The sequence below is a fragment of the Hydractinia symbiolongicarpus genome, chromosome 13 (assembly GCF_029227915.1).
Source record: "Hydractinia symbiolongicarpus strain clone_291-10 chromosome 13, HSymV2.1, whole genome shotgun sequence".
Classification (NCBI taxonomy): domain Eukaryota; kingdom Metazoa; phylum Cnidaria; class Hydrozoa; order Anthoathecata; family Hydractiniidae; genus Hydractinia; species Hydractinia symbiolongicarpus.
In genome coordinates, this window is record NC_079887.1 from 20524195 (window position 1) to 20552126 (window position 27932).

At 34.5% G+C, this 27932-nt stretch overlaps 4 protein-coding genes across 4 annotated transcripts; 3 read left to right on the top strand and 1 right to left on the bottom strand.

Moving 5' to 3' along the window:
- Positions 1 to 491: 491 nt before the first annotated feature.
- LOC130623190 (uncharacterized) lies at positions 492 to 1109 on the bottom strand. Its single transcript, XM_057438673.1, has one exon. It carries the CDS (start codon positions 1107 to 1109, stop codon positions 492 to 494), a length of 618 nt encoding a protein of 205 aa, XP_057294656.1.
- Positions 1110 to 4826: 3717 nt separating this feature from the next.
- LOC130623191 (3-galactosyl-N-acetylglucosaminide 4-alpha-L-fucosyltransferase FUT3-like) lies at positions 4827 to 5951 on the top strand. Its single transcript, XM_057438674.1, has one exon. The coding sequence runs from the start codon at positions 4827 to 4829 to the stop codon at positions 5949 to 5951; it is 1125 nt and encodes a 374-aa protein (XP_057294657.1).
- Positions 5952 to 21864: 15913 nt separating this feature from the next.
- Positions 21865 to 22765, top strand: LOC130622954 (TM2 domain-containing protein 1-like). Its single transcript, XM_057438414.1, has one exon. The coding sequence runs from the start codon at positions 21978 to 21980 to the stop codon at positions 22488 to 22490; it is 513 nt and encodes a 170-aa protein (XP_057294397.1). The 5' UTR covers positions 21865 to 21977; the 3' UTR covers positions 22491 to 22765.
- A 145-nt stretch (positions 22766 to 22910) lies between these two features.
- On the top strand, positions 22911 to 27889 carry LOC130622953 (flotillin-2-like). Its single transcript, XM_057438413.1, has 10 exons — positions 22911 to 22990; positions 23635 to 23716; positions 24223 to 24467; positions 24715 to 24917; positions 25289 to 25441; positions 25689 to 25870; positions 26066 to 26111; positions 26594 to 26731; positions 27127 to 27282; positions 27361 to 27889. Exons 1-10 carry the CDS (start codon positions 22942 to 22944, stop codon positions 27394 to 27396), a joined length of 1290 nt encoding a protein of 429 aa, XP_057294396.1. The 5' UTR covers positions 22911 to 22941; the 3' UTR covers positions 27397 to 27889.
- The last annotated feature ends 43 nt before the right edge of the window (positions 27890 to 27932 follow it).

Below are 27932 nucleotides of genomic sequence, written 5' to 3' on the forward strand. Positions count from 1 at the left end.
TACAGTTCTATTGCTGTAGATAGGACAAAAGTTACAAAACATTTATATATAGTAATAGCTGAAAATATATACAAGCCTGAAATGAAAGTAGAACACATATATAATATAAGCAACAACAAAGCCAAGGTAATAACACATCTCTATATAATATTAATAAGCGTGAACAAAATATATATATACATAGCATAGCTGACAACGTAAAATATGTGAAAAGTCCAAATCCAAAGTAGTAGTAGAAAATAAAATATGTCATGCAAGGTGTGATGCCATGAGTCGTTGGGCAGAAAAGCGCTGAGCAAGGGGCATGTGAAGGTAAAGAAACATACTATCAGATTTCCAGTCCCCCAATAAGGATATGACATCCAGGGGAACACCTGCCTCTAAAGCAAAGGTGGCCCCCCCACGGCGAAACGAGTGGGTACCATATTGGGAGGTAGAACACCCTAACTCTGTCAACACTTTTTTCATAACGGACATGAAAGTCCGATATGTCAATATAGTGTTGGGTAGCACAAGGATTTGCGCCAACAAAAGGCTTGAGCATCAGGCAGAACACCTGGAGTGAGAGAAAAAGCATGCAAAATAGCCCGAACTGGACAAAGAGGAGAAGAAGGAATAGCCACCAGTGGAACAGTAATTGTGCGCTGTCCCAGTTGGATGGTCTTACTCCATCTAACTAGAACGAGAATATGGTCATCATGAAAAGTAAAATCAGACCGAACTAGTTGTTTGAGCGGATTAAATATCGTAGAAGATGCTGGCAATAAATGTGACTTACGGAACAGACCAAAAAATGAAACTAAACAAACAGCCCAAAATGAAGCATGAAAGCTACAATTTAGGTTAAGGCGAGAACGAATACCAAAAAGAAGAGCAGTGGTAATAGGAAGACGTGGCTTGGCCAGAACACCAAGCATACGCTTCATACCTTTTAAAACTGTGGATAGTGTCCAATTGTTGGTTAGAGGATTAGCATATCCCATCTCAAGATGTAGAAGGCCAACAAAATTTAGATACATACAAACTGATTGTGGTAGTAAAAACCTAGCCAGATGGGCAATATATAGGCATAAAAAATCTGTGGAGGCAGGCACAAGTGGCGAAGACATCTGGCTACAAACACATTCATAAGCCTAGCGATGCGTGCGATAGCTCTTTTTTGTATTCTCAGCATAGGTGGCCTGCCGAAAAAGGACAACGTCGTGCACCAACTCCGAAACGAAGGGGGGCAACTCTAGAGGAAGGAGAATACAAAAATTAGCTACCACAGATGGTATACTTACCAATGAGAAAATAATAAGAATAGGCAGACATATGATTGATGGCAACCATATCACAGACTGAAGTCAGTGAGTTGAGCTGCAAAAAGTGCAAAAATGATAATAAGTGTTGTCTTGAATGAAGACGTGATATGTCGTCAGCAAGGACATTCTGAGCACCAGCTACATGGAAAGCCTTCAAACGAAAATTGAAGGTAGTCGATAACCAAAACAACTGACGTAAATAGTTCATCATAACAGGGTGATGGGTAGTTCCTTTATTAAGCATAGCAACAGCAGCAGTATTATTGCAGAAGACATGGATAGTTTTGTTCTGCCAAGTGGGAGCCCAGCGAATAGCAGAAAGAACTACACACAGGGCTTCCTTAAAATTAATATGCAAAGAGGCAAGAGGGGAATGGTCTACCCATAGATGAGAATAGAACCAATCACCCTCAAAAAAGGCACCAACAGCGTCAGAGCAAGCATCAGTTTGCAGACTGGTAATAGGTCTTTGGTCATAGAAATCGCATTGTCCATTAAACACACCCAAGAACTGATCCCACCAAGCTATATCCCTGTGAAATTCGAGCGTCAAGCGACACTTCGAGGCAGAGGAAGACAAGGTGTTCATCAGATCCAGGACACGTCTCAAGAACGTTCTACCACCATACACGACTTTACAAGCCCAATTTAGGCGACCAGCAAGACGTTGCAACTCTTTCTTAGAGGCTCTCTGCTTGGTTAAAAAATGTGACACTACTTCCCTCAATGCATCCAGTTTAGCAGGTGGAAGAGAAAGGGTAAGTGACACAGTGTCAAGCAGAATTCCAAAAAAAGTAAGTTGCTGGCATGGAGGGACCAACTTAGCAGGGCTAAGCTGAAACCCTAGCGCAACAAGTAATTTACAGAGTGTGTTATAGGCCTCATAACATTCAGTCTGTGTTCGGCCAATAACAAGAAAATCATCTAGGTAGACAATAACGAGAGGAAAACCTCGTCTTAGCATCATACGACGAACAGATTGTGTAAGGCGATGAAATATTCCAGGAGCACTTCGACCTCCAAAAGGAAGTCGAGTATCGACCAGATATGAGTATCGAGTGCTTCCAGAAAACCGCCATTTTAGACCAAGCGCAGCATAGTTTGATGGATGAACAGGTACTGACCAATATGCATGGCGTAAATCAACCTTGGCCATAAAATATCCCTGTTTGATCATAGCACAGGCATCATTGATAGTTTGAAATTTTTGTTTTTCAATATCAATGTATGTATTGACACCCTTTCCAACTGACATGGAACAGTCATGTATAATGCGTACATTGAGTAAGAACATAGTTACCAGTTTTAAATTCATCCAGCAGAGTAGCTTCTACTTTCATATGAGCTGTAGGACTGGTAACAGAAAAGTAGTTATTCATTTCGGCAGGCAATAAATCAGAGTCCTTAGGAAGAAGCTGAAAACCACAGTGAATTACATTAAGGAGGAAGTCACGATCTGGGTCTTCAGCCAGTTCATTGGTCCATAAGTCAACATTAAGAGGAGTGCGAAATTCTGAGGGTAGTCAATTGTCAGAATTGTGGTTTTGTCCAGAATGAGGTTTGCCACAAGCCTGATTACCAATTTTGCGGTTGCAGACGTGGGTGAATTTACATTCTGTTTTCTGGCAACCTTTTTGGCGGTTAAAATTACGACATATTTCCACACTGGAAGAAGTATGTGTAGGAAACCCTGAAGACGATCCTGAGGCAGGTGAGCCTGATATTCCCTTGCTTAAGGTACTGGAAGGGTTACAGACAGGAGGGGAGGCCCAACGAGGTATAAGCATCACTTCATGCAAATGGCTATTGTCAAAGCTCCATGGATAGCCATAAGTGTGCTGAAGAATTCGATATTCATCGTCATACTTTAGCACAGACTCCCAGGTGTACTTTCTAGCCAACTCTAAGATCTTAATGGAATAAGACAAATAGTCACGTAAATCGGACGAGGTTGGCAATCTGGCAGAAGACAATAATTCATAAAAAATTCTCAAATTAGCTATGTTATATTGTTCCATGGAAAGAGATTCCAGTCTTGGCTTCTTATTTCCAATGGCCAACATTAGCGTAGTTTGCGAACCAGGATCAGTAGAAATAACTTTCTCCTGCTCCACAGGACGAAGCCGAGAAACAAAATCGACTATACGAAGTGGCTTACCATTTCCAGTGTTTGAAGAAAGTGCAGGGCGCAGAAACAATTCTGAACTACGGTCTTTTTGCTGGCGAAAAACATCCGATAGGGAGCGTGTTTGTTGTTGTGACAAGACAGTGCGATTGGTCAACAAATTGGCGGACTGTTGCGGAGCAAGCAAGGAAGCAAAAAAAGATGGCGGTTGTACGTCAAGAAGCGAAGGGCGGATTGTCTTGGACACGATTGGTTGGATTTACAGTTTGCTGCAACGGGGATGTGCTTAAAATTTGTGCTGGGCAGGCATTTCTGGAAGAAGCTGAGCGTAGCCTAGCTAACTCTGATTGTCGAGCAGCAATCTGATTGAGAAGGTGTTGCTCTTCTGTTTGTAAACTTTCCCTTAGGGATAGCTCTTCCTGTTCTAAGACAGCCAGCTGATTTCGAAGAGCAGCTAGCTGAGACGGTGAAGAAGATTTGTTTGGGTTGTTTAGGTGAGACTGCAGAGGCGAAGATCTTTGGATTAAAGACATTGGGTTATTAGCGATAGTTAAGGAAAGTGTTGAAGCAGCTGATGTGACAGTGTTGGTAGCGCTAGAACGACGACCTGGACAGTGACGACTGGGAATACCAAAGTCGTGTAGAGCCAGAAGTGCCTTGCAGCCAGGACATTTTGGGATACGTTTCTTTTTGAGTGTGGACGATTCCTCAAGAGCGACAGACATTGCACCAGATTGGAAGGTTTGAGAAGTTGAATCTTCATCTTCTGAGCCATCTGGCGTTTGAGTGGGTGAGATAAAATATAACAGCATCCATATAGGTGATAAATTCATGTTTAATTAGCCAAAGATTGGTTTGATTGCAAATTGATTGATTAGATATAAGTGGATTAATAAGCAGCAGACATAAGCATAAGAAAAACTGCTAGAACTGAAAAGGAAAACCATGAGGCAACTGCAGCTTAAATACTAGCAAGACTGCTGACCAAAATATATGCTGCTGACCAGAAAAGGCACATAGGTAATGGTGAACTAACTATGGGCAATACAAACTAGAGTACTGTAGGAAGAAAATCTATATATGTGTGCATTTAAACACTCATAAATATATATTTATGAGTCACAAAAACCCCGGACCGAATAGGGTTAAAAGAGTTTGGAAAGTTGTCTGGGAGTTTAATTTTTTCCAGTAATAATGCATGACATGAACTATATAGCTCTGACTCAGGTGATGTTGTATTAACAGTTTTGGTAATGCATATTAATGTTTTTTAACAAAATTTGTGCTTGATTCTTCTGATAAGGCCATTGAAAACTGACCTTCTGGTTAGCATGTATACATATATAGTGTCCAACAAGTAGATGTATGCTATTTATATTTCTTTCTTTAGACTTAGTATGACTGGCAGTAAAATATTTAGTATATTTGTGATATTAATATCTGGTGGTTTTCTTGTCTGGATTTCATACACAGAAACAAACATAAAGACCATTTTGCCATCATTTAATTCCAAACTGAAGACTCGAGAAAATAAAACCATTGTATTGTATACATCATTTTTTGGTGAACGACCTTGGTTATTTGTACATGAGCACCAAGATTACACAAAGACATGTGGATGTGATTTCAATTCGTGTCGTTTGACTTACACTACTAGTGAAGTTTCAAAAGCAGATGCTGTTTTATTCCATGCAAGAAACATGCCTGGCTTGGCAGAATTAGACAATTTAAATAAGGTAAGAAAACCTAATCAGAAATGGATATACTTTATTATGGAGAATCCACGCAATGCACCTGATGTGCGGCCATTGGATAAATACTTTGACTGGACGCTGACATACCGTTTAAGTTCAGATTTTAGAATGCCTTATGCACGACATATGCGAATTATTGGTGAAAAACCAGCGTTGAATGTAAATTATGCACAAGGTAAAACGAAGCAAGTAGCCTGGTTTGTTAGTAATTGCAATAACAAACGAGATAAATTAGTTTTTAAATTGGAAGAACTTGGTGTGCAAGTTTCGGTTGGTGGAGCATGTGCAAATAAATTCCCTCATCAGATACAATGCAGTGACCGTGATTGTAAAGATGAATTAAGAAATCACAGGTTTTACTTTGCTGCTGAAAATGGACTTTGTGAAGATTACATCACTGAGAAATATTGGTACAAATCTTCAGAAGTGAATACTATTCCAATAGTTTTAGGAGGTTCAAATTATTATGACTCTAAGTTGGCCATTCCTGGTTCTTTCATAGATCCATTTGACTTTGAAAATCCCGAAAAACTAGCTAATCATCTTCAGGAGTTGACTAAGAATAACACAATGTTTAATAGTTACTTTAAGTGGAAGACAGAATGGAAACTTTATGGTCTTGGCCGTGGTTGTGAAGAATTTATGTGTGATATATGTACAAAACTTCATGAAAAACCTCTGATGAAGAGCAGAAAATTATCTTCTCAAATAAACCCTCAACGAGAATGCGATCCAAAAGAAGCCGCGTTTATTAAGTGGCTATCATAATATCGCTATTTTCGCTATGTAAATAATTTTTTCATATTTTTTTGTATTGTATATAAATTTGTGTTTGAAAACCTGTTCTTGTTACACCATTTTTTATAAGATTCGTAAGGGTGATAGAGGATAAAATGTTTGGTGCATATTGGAGCATCTCTTTTCCATCACTTTTTTTGCCTAATACCTTTATTAAGACATGTTCAAAAGCATGCAAGGATGTGAACATTCAAAAAATGCCAAATTTGATCTCTCTGCTATAACTTAAAAATTATTTCCTTGATTTCCATGAAGCTTTGTATAAAAAACAGTCTTTTTTAGGAGGGGCGTGCGATCGCACAAGCACGCCTTGGCACACACCTAAATCGTTTCAGGTATGTGATTAATCGCACGCCTGAAAAGTTAATATTGAGTTTTCAAAATACGATACGATTAAAAGTATTTGGATTTTTTATTTTTATTTATTTTTTTTTATTTCAAAATATTTATACAGGATATGTACATTTCAGTTTTAAAAAACTGCTATAAATATGTGTCCTGTTTAAAGTATAAAAGTAATGATTTAAAAAAATAAATTATATATAAAATATGCTCTAAAATTACTATAGATATGTTAAAAAGTAAAAAGACATTATCAAGAATAGTAGCACTGGTAGAAAATAAGAAATGGCCATATTTGCTATAATATTTGTCTTTTGAAAAGGCAGTGATTGCTACATTAGAAAGGTTCAATTTGTTTGTTTTTTCTCCGTCAACCGTATGTTGTAGGATAAAACCCACTTATTTATTTCTATTCATTTATTTATTATCCGGTACGTTTATTTTATTTATTAATCTATCTTATATTTGTATAATCTTTGTAAGTTTTGCAATATTTTATTTAGTTTGAACATTTATTCACGTTACAAACGATAGTCATTCTTATTTCAATCAATTACCTTACATATGTGATGAAAAATATACACCACTTCCCAAACCATTTGCTGTATTTGACACGAACGTAGAATTGATTATTTTACAGTATGTTTGAAATGCTGAGTAATGAATTGCTCTTCTATTTTCTGCTCAATTGTTAACAAACACGCAGTTCGAAATGACTGTTAGACTTACTTCAATCATATATAATGCACCGCCTTTGTAACCTTTGTTGTTTGTAAATTGACTGTCCTTCAATATAAAGGCTGGTACGATATACACAACCATTGGCGTTACTGTTGCTCCATTTATAGTGGAATTTAAACCGTACAACACGAACGAATTGAAAGTTCATCGTAAATCCCAAAGGTCTGAATTGAGAAATAGAGAATTTTTAATCGTCACTAAACTCTCGTTTGAGTAAGGCTGGTAGTAACATTTCGAAATAAGCAAGTGTCAATCCTAAAACGAAACTTGCCAGTAATATGTATCAAATTTTCTGTCTTTGGGTTATCCCTTGCTTCACATTGAATGAATATTATTCTTCCAGAATACGTGGAATTGAAGTTAAGAATATTTGAATGATGAAAGTGAGTCATTATAACTGTTAAAAATATATTGAATATATAACCTTGTGCGTCATTAAAGTCATAATGTGATATGGTTGCAGTGGTGTTGTTAGCAAATTCTACCGCTCCTACCTTGTGAAAATCTATATTTGAAATACGCAGATGTCTGATTTCGTTACCTGTGTTCACCACAAGTTGATTTACGAGTGAGCAGTTATCACCGGTCGTTTTAAATGCGGATTGTAATTTTTTATAGCCAAATCAATCTTAAGGTGTATTGTTGATGAAATGTATCTATACATTTCATCAACAATGTATATCAGTTGGCTGATCTCTCCTCCATCGAGTCTTATAGTGTCTTTTGATTTGGCTCGGTTGTCGATTGCATAAGCAATAGGTGCGCACGGTGAAGTGTAGATGCCATATGTTTAGTTGTCATGACTTTTACTTTCGATACAAAGACCTCTGTATCCTCTAAAAATATTTAATTAGAATTATAGACAAAGCTTTTGAAGAAAAATATTCTGTTATATTTTCAGCTTCGTTTTTGCACATGTTCTAAGTGCGATTGTATTGGGTACATTATTTACCATGAGAGTTGCCAAATGTAATTTCTCAATTAATCGCCATCTCAAGGTTATTGCCAGCCTAATCAATCGTTTTTTTAATAAGATGTATTCCAAAGTACGCAAATTTTTGTTAGTTTTTTTTGTCGGTCTTCTGAGAGTTCAAAAAAGGGTAGATGCAACTGCATGACCGATATCATTGTAAATTTTAAAAAGGAATGGTATAGTCATAAATAAGTATTTACCAAAAATTGCTATTGGTAAAGAAGAAACCCATTATTGGTAGCTTAAGAGAAAATTGTAAGATAATTGATATCATCTATTGTTCTTATTTTATGGGACTCGGGTTGTTCTGAATTTGGAAAACAAAGATTTGAGCCTTAGGTTGTTCATATTCTATTTTTATTTTTTTTCACAAAATCTGAGGCTCGTGTTCTCGTAAAATTTTTCTTATAAAACAAAAATAGTGTATAGATTCTTATTAGTTGATCAACTTTAAAGAATTAAAGTAAATGCAGAGATTTTATAAGTAAGCGACTACTAATACCTTTCAAGTGGCTGCTGGAAAAGAAGAAATATGGCTTTACACCTAGACTGAAGCCGCCTTAACAAAAATGGAAGTCATGAATGCTTTATTGTTTGCCTAATTCCATTTGGACCGAAAATAAATTTATGTAGTTTTGCTTGTTTCGTTGATTTTTGTAGTTTTGTAGTGGATCAAAAATAAAAAAGAATGTAATATAGTAAAAAAAGCTAAATCTTTCTTTTCCTTTTATCAAAGTTTGTTGAAAATGGAACATTTAAACTGGTATGTGTCAAATAAAAAAATAATGTCGCTTCATGTTAGGAAAGTTTTAGTGTTTAATTTTTCTGGACTAACTTGGAAAAAATATCGTATCAGGCATTAAAAATGAATATTCTTCGCTTCGCTACGGTTTAGGCTGACAAACTCTTCGTTTTTGACCAAGAGTCTTCTTTAAACCAGCGTCAGATGGCTTAGTATACTTGTCGTACGAAGAAGGGATGAACGCCATAAATGCATCGAAATGCTGTTTTCGTCTGTTTGGGCCCCAAGGAAGCCATGTTGTTGGTTCAACAAAAAAATGCTGGCATCCGGGTGCTAGTCTATAATTCCCTTGTCCATACAAGGCCTTTTCTACTTCTTCCAAGTAGTTTTCCTTAACCCATTTTGTCAGATTGTCACTCACACGTTTAATATCGGTGCTTGATAGGTCGCTAAGTTTTTTTTTCAGCAGCCTATGCTTTAGTTCTAAGCTGTTGCTGTAAAACCGTCCATCAATTTGAAGTTTTTCTCGTGCAGACATAACTAAACATTGCTTAAATATATCTGTTCTGTGTTTTTTGAAACCAGAAGTGAAAACCAGGCATAATGTCGTCCCAAATAAATTTCAAACTTGTCAACTTGATGTCAAAATCCTCTTCATCGTCGGCATCTGCAAGCCCTTTGCATTCTAGGGTGTTTATTTGCATACCATATATATCTGCCATTATTCTTCCAACGTTTTTTTGATTGATTCCCATACTTTTCAATTTTGTTGCATCTGCTTGTCGGAGGTGTTGCGTGCACCATAAATGGCTTGCATTATGGAAGATGTCATTTACACCGTTGGCGATTGCGTGGTCCAAATCATGTCCTACTTTCTTTATATTGACGAGCTTTGGTTCTGCAATCACAATCTCACCAACGAAACTTCGATAGGAATTTTGATTCTTCTTGAATTGCCACTGACTCAGGCCTAAAAATAATATTTTATTACCATCAATAAACTAAAATAAATATAAAGTACATGTAGGAGTTGACAGTAGAATTTTTTTAACATAATAAATGTTGAAAAATGTACTGGGAATGTTGGATGTTTGCCACTGTCATCAATCAGTGTCTCATTCGTGTATGATGAATGAGTGAGCCACAATGACATATAGCATTCCCCAGTGAAACGTACATAACGAACAATGAATCCATTGTGAAGTAAGTGTACCTAGACTAGGAATATTCAGGCCTAATGTCAATTTAAAAATGTTTAATTTTAAGAACTTACAATGAAATATTTTTCGTTCCAACCGGTTTAGTTATTTTGTCATCTTTATCTGTGTCTTTTTGTCTTCACTAAACACAAAAATCAAAATATAACAATACGTACACTAACTTTTGAAGCATTAAAAAGTAAAAAAAGAAAAACAATATGTTAAAAAATAGAATTATCTACCGTTTAACTTCCTTCACAATGACTACTTTATCTTCAGATGATTGCTCAAAGTCTCAGCTGCTGCAAATACCAGGAGAGTAATCCTAAAGGGAAACATGTATCGGTACATTATATACTTATGCAACGGAAATTACGTGCAAAACAATTTCTGCGAAAATTATTACGCCAGAAATTATTACGAACAGGGAATAGTAGAACAAAGATGCTAATGAAAAATATCTACATACCACCGGACTATTGCACTGCTTTTCGTCATCCTCACTGCTTTCCATGCCTGGTCACTTATTAACTAGAATCGATCAAGGTCTTCTTAACAACTTTCTTCTTATTTAGTTTGATGGTTACACGTTCGCGCATTTGATATGACCTTCAACTTTTTAAACTCAACAAAAATAACTGCTGGAAAATAACAACCTGCGCGGCAGAGGAAAAACTCGAAAAAAATGAATAGTGAAATGAATGAAATTTTTGTTTCATGCATGTCTGGAAATTTATAACCTTTTTCTTTTGGTTTTTCTATGTCTGGGTATGATACATATGTAGATGATAATCTCGTCTCCAGAGCTCTTCTACGTCCATGATATGCCGACACATAAGCGTACAAGAGCCCTGGAGACGAGCTTGTATAATATCTTCAACATTCCTGCCCTATTAACGGTTTAAGAAGACAACTAAAAATGACATGGATCATGCATATCGCGAGCAACAACTATTTTATATTGAACAAAAACTAAACAAATTTAGAAGTTTCATTTTTAAATGTCTAGACATGTTTTTCTTTCTTTTTTCTTCGACACGAAACTTTTTTCGCAAAGTTACGAGAAAATGAAGCTTTCGGCCTAATTTAAAATGACCTGGGGTTTTGAAGATATTATCTGTGAAATAAATATTGCAGAATAAAGCGCTAATTTACTCTCGTGAGTCATCCGTGGGTCACAGAGAGAGAGAGAGAGAGAGGGAGAGAGAGAGCACAGGTTTTATTATTTGTTAACTGCTGGTTTCTGGTCCTTTTTGTTTGTTTCCTGCTTGTTTCCTGGTGGTTTTTGGTGGTTTCTGCTTGTTTTTGGTCGTTTCCTGTTTTAGTAAATACGGGCTTCTTCACCAAACCAAGCTGCGAATCAAACTTTTTTTACAGAAAGAGGAATATTTGGTTGGATTAGTATAATTATTTAACTGCCTTAATTTCAGTTCTATCAACGCTTAAGATATTCTCTTCATTGTGTCTATGTTTTCACATATTAAGATGAAAATATCATTACGTTTTCTAACCATGTGTAAATCTGAAACAAACCAATTTCAAGATTTTAGCTAGCTTACGTAGATTTCAAGGTAGCATCCTGCTAAAGCCAGCTAGCTGTAGCTAGCCTTATTTATTCTTATTTTAAAGTTTGGTATATTTTTAGCTATTTATTTTTATGTTAGGGTTGTGGCTCTCTTCTTAGTTAGCTATTTAGCTACTTCTGGCAGAAGAGTAAAAGTAGCCAAATGCAGTTTGGCTAGCTACAACAAAATTCTTAATCAATATTTCTTATGCTAAATGCAGTTAGTAGGTAGCGACACCTTTTATTAGAGTTATAAAAACTTACTCCACAAAATAGAATTTCTGAGTGATTTTCTTAGCAGCACAGGGTAACGACAGTCTGTTTTTCCCGTGTTCTTATTTAAACCGAAGTTGCAATGAAGTTTTTTGAAAAGGGTATTACGCCAAAACGCATTGACGACACAGTTTACCTTACTGAGCGCTCAGTCCAATGTTAATGACGGCTGTTTCCTGAGTTTCTGTTTATCCGAAGTTACGATAATGTTTTTTTTCAAAAAAGGGTATTATGTCTATATGGATGTGTCATTGTTTGCCTGTACTAATCCCTCAGCCCAGAGTAATATTTATTTTTGAATTTTTAGCAGGAGCGTTCTCTGAAAAATAAAAAAGGTTGGCCAACTGTTTTTGCTATAACAGAATAGCAACGAGTTGTAAACTGTGTTTTTATTTCAGCTAAAGTTGTAAAAAGTTACTTTTTGAAAAATATATTACACCGGAAAGACCATAATGTTCTGCGCCTCACTTAATTTAAGACATACTATACTAAAGCACTTCACCTGAATGTGTGGCACAGTTTACACTTCTTATTAATCGCTCTTCCAGGCGTTCAACGCCAGGTAACACAGTTACTTGTGGCTTAACCCGGCGTTTCGACTCCGGGTTCCCCGGCCAATTTAAATATTAATACCACTATTATTATTATTCCGAATATTTATACAGGATATAGCCACTTCAATGTTGGAAACATTGTTATCAATGTGGGTCCTGTGTTCTGAATGTATACATTAAATATACACCGGCAATACCTACCCAATTTCCCTCACATGGCATGGGTTGACCCGTAGCTGTTGTAAAGGCACTTGCTAAACATCCCGGCGCTGTAGACTGGACCACGGAACTTGTGATTACGAAGCGAACTCCATAACCAAAAGGCCACGCGCCAAGGCCACGGAATCGCATTTTGGATTTAGTCCTTTGGATTTAACCTTTTTGTTTCTTTCACCTACTTCTATTTTTTTTGTTTTGTAGGATCCCACTTTATGGCCAAATCTTAGATATCTTAAACTTGATAAAGATTTTATTCATGTCACTGGTATAATAAAACATTTCCAAAATATCGCTACACCACAACCAATAATATTTAATAAATTAATATGCTAAAGTGTTGTGTAGTATTTTTAGAGCATTAATTTTCACAAATCACATTTTTGTATATTTGTACTACGTGAAACATTTTGCAAGTTTAAGATAATACCACGGGATAATACCTATTTATTTCAAATAACGGAACTACATTAAAGTTCTTTACAAAACAGGCTACTTGCGAACTCGATAGGTATAGGGAACCAAATTACACACAAACAAGAATCCGAAATCTTTTAGCCTGCAAGGGCTTTTCACTTTAATTAACATAAAATTCACAGCTAATTCAGTTGACATTTTTTATCACGGAAGATTTATTAGAGCTGTCCTTTTTCTGATATAAACTAATCTTTTTTATTAAAACCTGTATTCTAAATCAAAAGCTACACTATCTTGCCACTAAAAGAGAGAAATCGCTGATTTTATTCATGAGTACAATATGAAGTTTTAGCCGGTCACAACATGTTTTAAAGTCGATTGCGTGTAGCAGCGGTCATTTAAAAAGGTCTCTTTTTGTACGTTTTTACATAATATGATAAAAATATTATCACGTTTTTTGCATGTATAAATGTGTAAAGGCTTCTTTCTATTCGACTTCATTTTTCGATATATCGCTAAAAGTTTTTTGTTAGTGTCTCTTAATTTGCCAAACTGCGCACGCTTGCTATATGCTGTTCTGTCAGCTAAATTTTATTCAGTTTGTTATAAGTGCTTTTTCTCGAAGCCAAGATTATAGGATTATGTAGCCACCTAGGTAAAAACTGAGTTATACATTATAGCTTGTTTCTACAGAATGTTTTAGCTAGTCTTTATTAAGTTCAGTATAGTAAGATAACTACATACTTAACAGTATTATAAATTTGGTTGAAAGTCTTATTGAGATAAAAACCTGTATTCTGCGCGCAATACAACATCAGTTTCCGAAACACGGAGATACGTGATACGTTAACAGTGAGTTAAATTTGTTTAATTGAATTTCCGCGCCCGAAGGCGTAGGAAATTCTTTAAAACCCTCGGGGGTTTTTTTCGGAGCATTTTTTGGGAAAAAATCGACCCTTGATTTCTTGTTACCTAAATGTTTAGGCGAAAATTGGTCCAAAAATTAAAACTACTTTATTTTTGACAAGAATTGGCACAGTTAACAAAAAAAGTATGCTGAACATGATGGTGACATCAAAATTTTGATTTCTTGTTACCTAAATGTCATTTTAGGCGAAAATTGGTCCAAAAATGAAAACTACTTTATTTTTGACAAGAACTGGCACAGTTAACAAAAAAAGTATGCTGAACATGATGGTGACATCAAAATTTTGGTTTTTAGTCACCTAAATGTCATTTTAGGCCAAAATTTGTTCAAAAATTAAAACTACTTTATTTTCAACAAAATTTGGCACAGTTAACAAAAAAAGTATGCTGAACATGATGGTGATATCAAAATTTTGGTTTTTTGTCACCTAAATGTCATTTTAGGCCAAAATTTGTCCAAAAATTAAAACTACTTTATTTTCGACAAAAATTGGCACAGTTAATAAAGAAAGTATGCTGAAAATGTTGGTCACATCAAATTTTTGATTTTTTGTCAACTAAATGCCGTTTAAGACCATAAACGTCTCAACCGCAAGACTTTCAGCCATGAATGATAGGCTGTATTTTTTGTTAGCAATTTCTTTTAAAATGTGAGTTTATTATGACACGTTTCGTTTTGTTTGCGTTTGTTATAAGATATAATGTCACTTGTGTGCTTTATCTTCAGAGCTTCATGCACCAAAACTCTTCGAATGTTTGGCACGATAACACAACGAATTAGTAGGTTGTCATCAAATATTTTGGTAGCGAGCGGAAATTCTTAGAGCCCCCAGGGATTCTTGTTAATTTTGAAACAGCAAAATAAAAAATGTCGAAAAATTTTCTTGGTAGAAACATTGTGAATTAGACAAGATACGAACACCGAAAAAGAGAGCCGGTGAACGAAGGGACAAACGAACGAAGGGACGCAAAAGCAAAAAAATTTGTCCTGGTTGATAATTGTCCGGCTCATCCATCAATTGATAACCTCGTATCAGTCGATTTAATTTTCCTGCCACCAAACACGACTCAAAGCTTCAGCCAATGGATCAGGGTGTCATACGATCTCTAAAAGCTTACTACAAGTCATTGTCTGTCCGACAATTAATTGATGCTATAGAGAAGAACAAACCACTTCCTCAATTTTCTATACTGGATGCAATGTGAATGCTTGACGTAGCATTGGAAAAAGTAAAAAAAATTATTAACTGCTTCGCAAAAGCTGGTATTTCAAAAAACTTTGTCAGTGGCTGATGATCCTTTCAACGATCTACAGGAGCAGTTGGATAAGTTAGCTGTTCACGTGCCTGAGTTTTTCCCCGAAGGAATCACTGCTGCTGACATTGTATCTGCTGATGACTCTGTCAAAAACACGGAACCAGTTATGACCGATGATGAGATCAAGATGATTATGCAACGGAAGAAAGCGATAATTACACTTCACATAATCAACCAAGTTGTCCCAAATCTGATGACGTTCGCCTAGCAATGGAGGTCTTGCGCGAGTACATGCTGTTCAGTGAAAATGGTGAGTGCATACACCAATGTATTCACCAAATTGACACAATTGTAGAGAATGAGTTAGCCTCCAAATTAAAACAAGTGGATATTCGAGATTATTATCAAAATCAGTAATCTTTGACTATACAAAATATGTTACTTAATTAGTTTTTTTTAAAAAAGAAAATAGCTCGAACTATTATCTTATTTTTCCTAAAGTTCGACTTAACGGGAGCTTCGCTTAAGTCGAACATTCGTTAAGTCGAACTAATTTTCCCAGTCCCTTGGACGCTCGAGTTAAGGGGAGTATACTGCAAATACAAAAATAGCTGGGGCAGAACAACTTGTCTTATCACCAAGTCCTGTCTTTAAGCAATAAGAAAAATAGTTACAATAATATCAAATATAAATGTCAAATATAGTAGCTATATTAATATAGTATAAACATAGTGATTATATCTAACTTTATTGCATCAGATAAAAAAGTATTCCAATAGTCCCCTCCCTGTTTCTAAATGAAAATGTGCTAAGAATAATAAAAATTTTAGTACTTTGTAATGATTTTTTGAAAATCTGGTATTATATTTATGTTGCATAAAACTAAACTTCGTTACTGCGAAATTTAGTTCTAGTTCTTCCCCCTCGGCAACTACCAACTATCCAACTCCACGACTCCACATTTACCCATCCTCAAAAAACTGTTGGTCGGAAGATAGAGCAAAAATTTGGATCCTTTGTGTCGAGTTTTTTTTAATATCGTCCCTTGTTGTTAGCCCAGCAACAAGTCTTAGGGACCAGGTTTACGGAAGCCGATAGGTGCTAAAAATCTTTCCCGAAATATGTGAAAATCTTTTTCAAAATGGTGAAAATCTTTTTCAAAATGGAGAAAATCTTATTCAAAATGGTGAAAATCTCTTCCAAAAAAGAAAGAAATCTTTTTCGAAATGATAAAAATGTTTCCCGAAAAAAGAAAAAAGATTTCTCAAAATACATGACCCTAACCTCGTTTCCAAGGTATCTTGTATCGACCACAAGAACACAGCGAAAGACTATGACTGCAAGGCGTAAAAAAGCTTGGTAACGAGGTACAAGACCTCATTTCTTTTAATCTCCAGAAAATACAACCGAATTGATATTTGGTAGGTGAAATTAGCTATTTTAGCAAAATTACAGAGTTAGAGACTTGCCCCTTTTTACCCAGTGCACACAGCCCCACCCAGGCGAACTACTGTTGGAACAAGTTTTTACTTTTTCGCCGCAGATACAGGACGCTAATCAATCAGAATACAGAGTTTCAAAATAAACGACCACTTCGCTATCTATTGGAAAACAGACTTCAACGGAAAAACGATTTCTCACTCCTTTAAACTTCCTAGTAGTTATTACTGGACTAAGTGTCATTAGGGATTCAACATGGGCGAATATGCAATTATCTAACTCTAAAAATAAGGTAACACAAAGAGTAGTTCATCTTTATTTTTCCGCATGTGATAACATGACGGTATACAAATGTGTGGAAGTGGAAGTTCTTAGGTGGCGACATTCCCAGAAAATCAATCGTAGTTGAAGTATGACCACAAAATTTTCCAGTCAACTACAATCCACACTCAGAGCAAAACGTGATGAATATATAATAAAGCTAAAGGACACAATGTCCATGGACTATTCCCTGGACTGTCCATTTCATTCTCTTTACTTTACTTTTCCCGCTAAAAAAGGGAACTTGAGGGTACCGCCATTATACTCAGCACTAGACCTTAACTCGTCCCAGTTCTATTTAGAGAAACATTTTCACCATCTTTCGAGAAACATTTTTACCATCTTTCGAGAAACATTTTTACTATTTCTTGGCAATAAACATTTTCACAATTTTTGAATTACATTATTACTATTTCGGCAAACATTTTTACCATTATGAATAACATTTTCACCATTTCGAATAACATTTTTACTATATTTTGAAAAACATTTTCTCACAATTTCGAAAAAGATTTTTTGCATCTATCGGCTTCCGTACAGGTTGGACTTTTTATATAACCCTGGACGTCACACGAAAATTGAGTATTGTGTAAGCGGCCAGCCTGGTATGATTTTGTTTTTGAAATGGGGAGTCTATAAAAAATGCAGATCTAAGCACGGAAATTTAAACAAAAGAAAATGGAAGTCATCTGGTCATTTTTTTGAAGTCGCTGATCTGTCTTCCCCTTTTTATGATGATAATTTTATGCTCAATAACAAGGAAAGAGAAAATCGTAGTAATTGGAACCAATTACGCTGATTTTCTCTTTCCTTGCATAGCCCTACGCGCATATTTAGCAACGTTCCTTGTTTTTGATCTTTGCTGGCTTGCTGCACGTAATGCTTTTTTTTTACACTTCCTGGGTTTGAATGGTTTTTTTTATATATAATACTACATAATGAGAATTGTATATTAAAAACACGTTTTATGTCTTTGCAACAACCAATTTTTGCTTTGTACCTAGCTAGCATCCATGGCTAAAGTATATTTCCACAAATGCTACAACAGACAAGTTTTTGTTGGGTATAAACTGAAGTAAAGTTGAAATAAAGTGGGTATAAACAGCAAACAATACACTGACCTGAATTTTTTATATGATATGCTAAGATTAATGTTTTAGGAACATTTTGACAGAAATGTTTGTTTGCCCCGAAACATTTAATAATCCTATTGGTTTAAAAGCAAGTCACATGATTTTTTTGCCAGAAGGTATAGCTATACATTTCAGATATGAAGGAATAGATTCTATTCCCACCACCATGAGGCAGGTAAACTCACTTTCAACGTTGTTTATACGCAAGTGAGGCACGGAATTTGGCAAAAAAGCCTTCCCATTTAGAGCTGCAAAAGTGTGGAATAATCTTCCAGACCAAGTGACCTGTGATGGAAGTCTGCTTTCGTTTAAGACTTCCATCTCTAATGTATTTGGCAAATTCTAATGGAGATCACTTTTTAACTTTTTAATTTTTGTTTTTTATTCTTTTTCTTTTCAATTTTCACAGATTATAAATGTTACTATGTTTGATTGAGCTGAGGCAGTCTAAGGTTTATCATTTTTTGTTTCTTTTTTGTTCTAGTGGCCCCCAGTGGAAACAATCCACTAACTATAGGTTTTTGTGATTTTCTGGGCTAGCCACTTTAAATATTTATTATTATTATTATTATTATTATTATTATTATTATTTAACTTTCGTTGGACCACTACTTCCTATCTTTTCCAGACTTGTGATTTGTAAATTCTCATTTTTCTTGAGACATGATAATGTCTAGCTATATTAGTCAATGATTGAATAGATAAGTGGTATTATTTTTTTAAAACCCTAGAAAATGGACATAAAAATAGTTTAAGGCTAAGTTACATTGATTACTTCAGAATATCTTGCTTCTTATTTTACAGTTTTACCCACTGGTAAAATTGCACCACCCCACATCCCATTGCTCCAGGCCATCTGCGATATGCGTGTTTAGGATTTCACTTTATTTTTAATCGCTTGTGTCTGGCAATGTGTGAAACACCAAGCGCAAGGTATTAGTGTTTTTCGTAAAAAGTGATGAAATTGTACCATCCTACACTAGCACTATTTGTATGCCAGGGTTGTAATGCTTCCTCAAAACTCCTGAATTTTCAATTTTTCAAGTCTTTTCGAAACTCCTCCAAAATTAGATTTTTTAACCACATTTTCCCCAGATCTGCTCAATTTTAGTTTTACAAAACTAGCTATATGAAAAAATATGTATAAATCTGCATCTCAGTGTGGTATTCACAGAGCAGAGATATGATAAAAAATTGATATTTAAGGGGTCATTAACAAATGAGTGCTTTTAGCATGGGTGAAGTCAACCGCAAATGTATTAAGGATAGAAGCAGGCAATTCTTCATGAAATAGTTTATGTAAAATTAGAATATTGTGACATTGGACAATATCAGAGAATTTGAGGAGCTCAAGATTACCATACATGTGACTGGATGATGCTCTTTGAGATTCAAAAGACATGAGTCGAATTGCAAAATTTTGCAAAAACGATTAACATCAAGACTGTTTGACTGACCCCAAATTTGATTACAATATTGGAAATGTGAATGAAAAATGGCATAGTAAACTAGAATAAGTTTAGCTTAAGCTCCATTGGCCCTCTTGAGCTTGGCAACAGTATCATTAATCTGAGACTTCCAGCCTAAATCAGAATCTAATAGAACACCAAGATATTTAATACAATTACTAGGTAAAGCCTTTTACCATTGATAAAAAGCCTAAAATCGTAATTAAGAGGTTTCCATGCATGTTTAAAAACAATGTGCTCAGTCTTACTAGCATTAAGAGAAATTTTATTGGCATTGAGCCAATGGCAAAGAAGCTTGAGGTCAAAATTCATTTATTTGGCCAATTGTTTCAAAGATTTACTGAAGTTTAAGAGATTGGTGTCATCAGCAAAGTGAAAAATTATTTGAACAATGCAGGCCGTTATATAAATTAATAATAAAAGAGGTCCTAAAACAGAGCCCTAAGGGACACCATGCCTGATAAGATTACTAGTGATGTATTTTCATTGATGGATACAAACTGTTGACGTCCGGTTAAATAAGACTTAGATAGTGAGAGTGTGGTACCACGAATTCCATAGTGAATAAGCTTTTTAAGCAAAATTTCATGATCAACCGTATCAAAAGCCTTTTGAAGATCAATGAACACTCCACGTGCATAATTTCCTTTATCAAGAGCATCCATAATGTTTTGAGAGTTATTCAGAAGAGTTTAAGAAGCCAAATTGATGCTTGTAGAGGGCGTTGTTTGCTTCCAAAAAACCATACACTCGTTTGTATATTATTTTTTCATATATTTTATCAATATATGAGAGTAAAGATATAGGTCGGTAATTTGTTAATTCCAATTTGGATCCTTTTTTATAAATAGGGATGGTCTTGGCAGTTTTTAGGTTTGTAGAAAAAAATACCAGTTGTGAAAGACAAATTAATAAGTTAAATTAATAAGTGGTATAGATAATTCAGATTTAACAAGAGTTAAAATATGGGCAGGAATACGAAATGTTATATCTGCAATTGAAGCAAAAAATTGTGCTAAAAATATAACAAAAAGTGTTTTTTTAATAGCAAATCTTTATATGGCTATCATGTTAGATACCAAAAATTGTAGATATGAGAAACAAAAACTTGATTTTAAACATGACTGGTAGCCCAGGTCAAAAAAATGCTTTTTTGTTTGCTTTATGCTCCTTTTCTATTTCCATATTTTCCACTGACAACAACTTAATCTTTATACCTGTCACAACAAAATTACTGCCAAGTGGCTTAGGCAAGGTGATTTTCTTCACTATGATAAACAAATTTTTGTGAAACATCTGTGTATTCCACATTCTGCATCAAACTAGCCTCAAAGTTTTCTTCTGGCACTAAATTTTTCTTTTAATTTCTAAGCACAACTTCCAAATGACAATGCCTGGATTTTAAAAAGTCTTTTCCACAGAAACTACAGTAGTCAATGTCTTTGATTTTTTCCTACTGAGCTCAACCAACAAATCTTTCTTTGTGCTGTGCTTGAAAAAGCTGTTGACACTGTCAATCATAACATTTTGTTTGAAAAGTTAAGTCCTACAACAGGCAAAATGCAGCCGACTCTTTTCGGCAACCATGGCAAGTTAAAAGAAGTTGAGAACAAAACTATCATTTATATGGGTATTCCTTTGAAGAGAAGCGATAAAAGTTAAATATCTTGGGGTGATATTTAATTAAAAAAAATGCAATTGGAAGAGCACATTAATGACATAAATAGAAAAATCTTTATTAAATATTCTAAAGTTAGAACCATTGCATCTTGTTTAACACCTTGTACTTGTCATGCCATATTTTAACCGCTGCTCCTCAGCATGGGTTTGTGCCACCCAAGGTAGATTGGGAATACTAGAAAAACGATTAAAATGTGTCCATACTTCTCTTGGGAAAAAGAGGGAATATTCATTGAAAAATTTACTTATCAAAAACAATGCAATTTCAAAGCTATAAAATCACATTACTCCTGATTACATGTGTGCAAGATTTCTTTGACAAAAAACTGCCATAATCACCAAACAAAAGAAGCTTCCAAAAACATGTTTACACTTCCCTTAGTCACACAGAATTTGGCAAAAAAGCCTTACTGTTTAGAGCTGCAAAAGTGTTGAATAATCTTCAAGACCAAGTGACCTGTAATTAAAGTCTGCTTTCTAAGACTTCCATCGCTAATGTATTTGGCAAATTCTTATTTTAATTTTTGCTTTTAATTTGTTTTGATTAAGTTAAGGCAGTCTAAGGCTTATCATTTTTTGTTTCTTTTTTGTTTCTGTGGCCTCCAGTGTAAAAAATCCACTAACTATAGGTTTTTGTGATTTTCTGAGATAGCTATAGATTATTATTATTATTACTATTATTATTTGAAGCCTGTACCCTCCTGTTGTATTAGCTGTATATTATTTTTTTGAATTAGTTTAGTAAAATATGCTGTTTTATGCACTGGTTTTGGTTTTACCTATCACAAGTTGTTTACAATGTGACAAACTATTGATGGGACAGTTTTTTTGTAATTTACCAGAAATAGACATTGAAACACAAGCAGAAAAAGGATGTGCAAAAAATAAAACTGTAAAAGTTGAATGTCGACTTGCAGAAGGTATATTCTGTGATGAAGCAATAAACACTGGCAACTATTCCAAATTCTTCAAAGACGCACCTTGCAGATATGTAGATGGGAAGTCATTTAATACTGCTTTATTATTGTCAATTTTTCTTGGGGTGTTTGGTATTGACCGCTTTTATCTGGGATATCCAGCTATTGGAATATTTAAATTTTGTACTCTTGGATTTTTTATGATTTTTCAATTTATTGATGTTGTCTTGATAGCAACACAAGTTTTAAAACCAGCAGATGGTTCCGACTATGTAATGGATTATTTTGGACACAGATTAACAAGAATTGTTTTAAACAATGACACATATTGTCTGCCCCCTTGAAATCCAATGCAATCATTGATGGAATGCCATGCATGGATACCGCAAAGATGCCTTTTGGGTCAAACAAGACAAAAAACTTGGGTTTGTTGTGATATAATGAAAGTATAATCACTAGAGTAAACTATTGAAATGGAAATGGACTTTAATATACTTTTTTAACACAAGAATATTATTTTTTCATTTGCCATCAAATAAATTTGATTTATGTAATACTACATACAAAAGTATTGAGGTGATTTGTCCATGATTAAAGGCAATTGACTAAATGTTCTATACACCTTGCTTTTTATTATTTTTTATTTAAAAAAAAGAGAGTTCAAAGGTATTGACATTTTAGAAAATGTGTGTTGCTATTGTAATATCTTTTAAAATGCTCTTGTATGGTAACAATTTATTTTGTTTAAAACAGTTATACTTTTCTGATACAGGTGCTATATATAAATAATTAGCTATGGGGAACATCTATACAGTTGGTCCAAATGAAGCTCTTGTTGTTTCTGGTAAGTCGAAAATTATTATTTAATAATATTATGCAAAAATGAAATGTGATGGTTTTCTGTGTGTCAAAATCATAAAAATATAAATGTTTTATAGTATATACTATATAACATTTTTTGTTATTAGGATGTTTTAAATTTTAAAGAAAAGTTGTAAGCAACATTCTCAGTAACCTTACTTAAATGCGTTATTCTAACTAGATAGAAAAAATTGTTTTCTCTAAATATACTGTTAAGTACAGAAATGATTATAAAGCACAAATTTTGTGTCAAAAATGCAAAAGTTTAGATTCTGGAAAAATGTAAGAGACGTTTTTTTAAATTTCCATGTGCTTAGCTTCGATGTTTTGCTAAATTCTTTTAGAATTAGATATGATCCTTGATTATCATATTTTTGCAAATTTTTATGAAAATCATTTAATTGGAAGTGTTTGCCATGGTGATAAAGGGTGCATTTTGTCTTCTGTTGTTAACTTTGGGAGATGTGTACAGTATGTGTGCAATAATTAACTTGTGCAATTACAGTAGTCTATCTATTGCTTTGAAGTTAATGCGCAAAAATCAGTACGAATAAGACTTTCTGAAATCAAATGATATCAGCAGTTCTGCACATCTATTGAATTTGAAATGTTCTTATCTTGTTTTAGGTGGTTGTTTTGGTCAACGAGTAAAAAGGACTATCGTTGGTGGCTGGGCATGGGCATGGGCTTGTGTATCAGACGTACAATCGTAAGTGTTTTTTTTTTTTTGCTTTTGAAAAAACAATATGATAGGTCAACATGTCAATTTTATTAGAAAATAATGAATTCTACTATAATAACGTATCAGTTTCATCTGATTACTAGCTAAATAACCAATCAGATTAACTGCATGGTGACCCTGGTCCAAGAGATTCTTGAAAAACCCTGGGAAAAGAAGTTTGTCCTGCTAAATCTTGAAAAATCATGGAATTTTGACAAACAATTAAATAAGAATACTTTAGAATCCAACAAATTCAATTTTTTTTTTTTATTCTAAATTTCTTGGAAATTTTGTCCTGCAAAATAAGAAAAATGCCTGCTATATCCTGCAATTTCAATTTATCTTGGGTCTATCTGAAGTTACCATGGACACCCACTTTAAAGTAGGTATGAGAATATAAGAGTTGACTCTCAAATAATCAGGTAACCATGTGATAACACTAAGTTTTAGTTTCAAATGTTTGTATGTTGCACTTAGAACCCTTATTTTTGCAGAATTTCTTTGGAAATCATGACTCTAAACCCCCGTTGTGACAGCGTTGAAACAGCAAAGGGTGTGGCAGTAACCGTGACAGGTGTTGCGCAGGTAAAGGTTATCAAAGAAGATGATCTGTTAAAAACAGCTTGTGAACAGTTTCTTGGAAGAAATCCAAAAGAAATTGAAGACATTTTGTTGCAGACTTTAGAAGGTCATCTCAGAGCCATTCTTGGAACATTGACTGTGGAAGAAATTTATAAAGGTATTTAAACAAAACTGTTGTTGTTGAGATTTTTATTTGTACTTTATTTCCTTCAATTTATTGATAAAAAGTAAATCTGTATTGCAACAGAGAATGTAGTTAATTTAACTTCTATTTTTTTGCGTGTATTTTATCAGACCAGCCAAATTTGGAGGGTTTATTGTGCTAGTTGTTTTAGAGCAATTTTCTGTTCATTGCAGTGTAAAATAACCCTCATCATCTAATTTTCTTCTGACCTTTTCTTCAGATCGAGATACCTTTGCTCAGCTTGTTCGTGAAGTTGCATCTCCAGATGTTGGTCGCATGGGAATTGAAATTCTCAGTTTTACCATTAAAGATATTGTTGATAATGTGAATTATTTGGATTCTCTTGGAAAAACACAAACTGCTGTCGTAAAGAAGGAAGCTGATATTGGTGTCGCAGAAGCCAATCGTGATGCTGGTATTAGAGTATGTGCAAATTCCTAACATGTTAATCGTGTTTCTCTCTTCTGCAAAGTAACAAATGATATTGAAGATTATTAAAATCTAATGTTAATTTTGTGCTAGGTATCAAAACTTTATTTGCTTAAAAAAGGCGTTGGGAGAACCTAGAAATGTGCGCTTGTGTACTTTATTTCTGTTTTTCTATGTGTGTGCAGTTCTTGAACGTTGAGTTTTAAAGATACCCTGTTAAAGTGTATTCCTTTATAAAAAAGATCTTTATACTTATTGTTGCTAAGGTTGAAAAAATAAAAAAAGATTTAGGATAATAAAATGTTCAATGTTCCTTGTATCATGCGTTCGGCTATGATCTATAAAAATTATTTTTTTCTCTCTAGGAAGCTGAATGTGATAAGGATCGTCAAGACGCCAGGTTTAAGGCTGATACCAGTATTGCTGACTCATCACGGGAATATCAGATGCAGAAAGCTGTATACGACCAGGAGGTGAACACTAAGAAAGCCGAAGCAGAGTTGGCTTATGAACTGCAAGTAAGTTTTCTTGCTATCTGTCAGAGAGTAAAATGTAAACACACTTAGCATACATTCGTAAAATATTGCGCATAAAAGATAAAAGTAAACTTTTACTAAACCAAGTTTTAATAAATGTCAGTTACTGTTTAAAAATTACAAAGAATGAACAGAAACTTAACGTTTCATTGAAAAACAGTCGTAATGATAATGATAATATAAACTTTTATCCCTGTATTGTTTACTTAAATTCTGTTTTAAACAATAGGCTGCGAAAGAACGACAAAGGATTCGAAATGAAGAAATAGAGATTGAAGTTATTGAAAGACGAAAGTTGATTCAAGTTGAGGATAAAGAAATCGAACGTCGTGATAGAGAACTTCAAGCTACTGTAAAGTCTCCAGCCGAAGCTGAAAGTTATAAAGTGCAAGCGCTCGCTGAAGCAGCAAAGTATGTAGCAACCTCCTGGTATTTTTGTGCATGTTTGATTGTTTGTTTGTTTGTTTATTTTAATCTAAAGTTTTTTTTAAAAAAAATTGCGCTAATAGATTTTTTTTCATAAGTTTTTTTCTACTAACCGTGTCGTCTGTCATCTACCAAGCTTCGTTTTATCACCATGTGTTAATGTGTTATTCTCTACACTAGAACAAAAAAAGTTTTGGCTGCTCAAGCAGACGCTGAAAAAATTAAGGTATGGTTATGTTGTTCTTTAATTCTTCTTATATTAAATGTCGCTTTACATAAAGAAGTTTTTAAAATACGAAAATTCAGGGTAAATTATCTCCTTACAAAAGGATTTAAGTAACCCTGACATTAAGTTGTGATTTTGTTTGTATAATATATGTATATTTTTCACTTTTACTTTCAACTAACAACTCGCAAATTTGCTAATTTTGCCCCGATTTGCGAAAGTTATTTTTTGCCAAGCATTTACACTTTGTGAAGATAAACACTTGCGGGAGAAACATGTTGACTTTTTCTCTCGTATCGTAAAAAAACTTTGTTATTCAACATCAGTCTTTCCTCTTTAAGAATTTTCGTTATAAATCTTTTTATATCTCTTTGTCATTCGCAAAAATTTACCTCATACCCACGTGGAAAAGTTTTGCCAATAAGGTTTTGAGTGCTAAGTCAAAGCCAGCTTAACGTAATTTAATCTGCTCGTCTTCTTAGATGATTGGTGCGGCTGAAGCAGCTGCAATTGAAGCAATTGGAAAAGCTGAAGCCGAACGCATGAGACAAAAGGCTGCTGCTTACAAGCAGTATGGAGATGCTGCTTTAATGTCTTTAATCTTAGAAGCTATGCCTAAGGTATATATTCCATCGTTGACATAAAGTAGGTACATGCGTTAAAAATGCACGTTAACTGCAAGGCAAGATAACGGTGCTAAACATGACCCATCTGGGTTTCTTCCTTAGCCTTTGATGGTAGCTGAGTTTCTGGAAAGCTAATTTCTTTTGGACCAAGAAAATGTGTCTTTAAAAATGGGTGCGTTGGAAAAAAAAATTCTAAAATATCTTCGAGTCAATTAAATCAGACCTGAATTAAACATTGCTAAAAGTAACTTTTTTTTCAGTTTTAAGAATATTACACGAGCAACTAGTACGTTAAGCCGATCATATACATAACGTTCTTACGACGAGCAATAAAACACAAGTTTTTAATACTATTAACTTTCATGTAAATGCATTTTGTTTTCTTATAGATTGCTGCAGAGATTGCTGCTCCACTGGAGAAAACAAAAGAAATTGTTATCATTAATGACGATAATAATGGTAGCCGCGTCAATAGCGAGCTTACTAAATTGGTCGGACAGTTACCACCTGCTATACAAGCTCTCACTGGAGTTGATTTGTCTCAGGTAAACATTACTCAGTGAAATAATTTTTTAGTTCAGGATCCTTTCACTCGATTAGTATACTATTTTCATTATTTTCAGGCACTTGGAAAGATACCTGGAGCACAAATTGCGTGAATATTGTTAAAACCTATTCTTGTATATAATCAATGTATGTGTAATAACTAGCCATAGTGGTCTTATTATTTCTTCCAGTCATGTGGAGTCGTGATAACGGGTCAATAATATTAGGTTCGCATAACACTTGCGTATATGACATGCAAGACTGGAGTTTTAATAGGTTCCAGGCGGCGCATCCTTTGTCCACCTGCTAATCTTCGTCTTTGCTCAGGTTCACATTATAGTGCTAAACTTGTGTGTCAGTCACCAAAATGTAAAACCAACAGCCTGTTTCGTAGCTTTTTAAATAAAGCTAATTTGTTTATTTTATTTTTTATATGGTTTTGTTTTCTTTATTTTTTTCTGTTGTATTATTATCTTACCGAGATTGATTTTTCTATTTGAGCAAAACCTCCTCTCATCCTCTGCTTACACTCCACGAAATGGAAGCATACCTTCTTGTATTATCTAAATTGTATACATATGGAATATATAATCATTTCAAATGTAACTGCGTGTTTCTTTTTTAATCTGCTCTTGCAAAGTGCATTTGA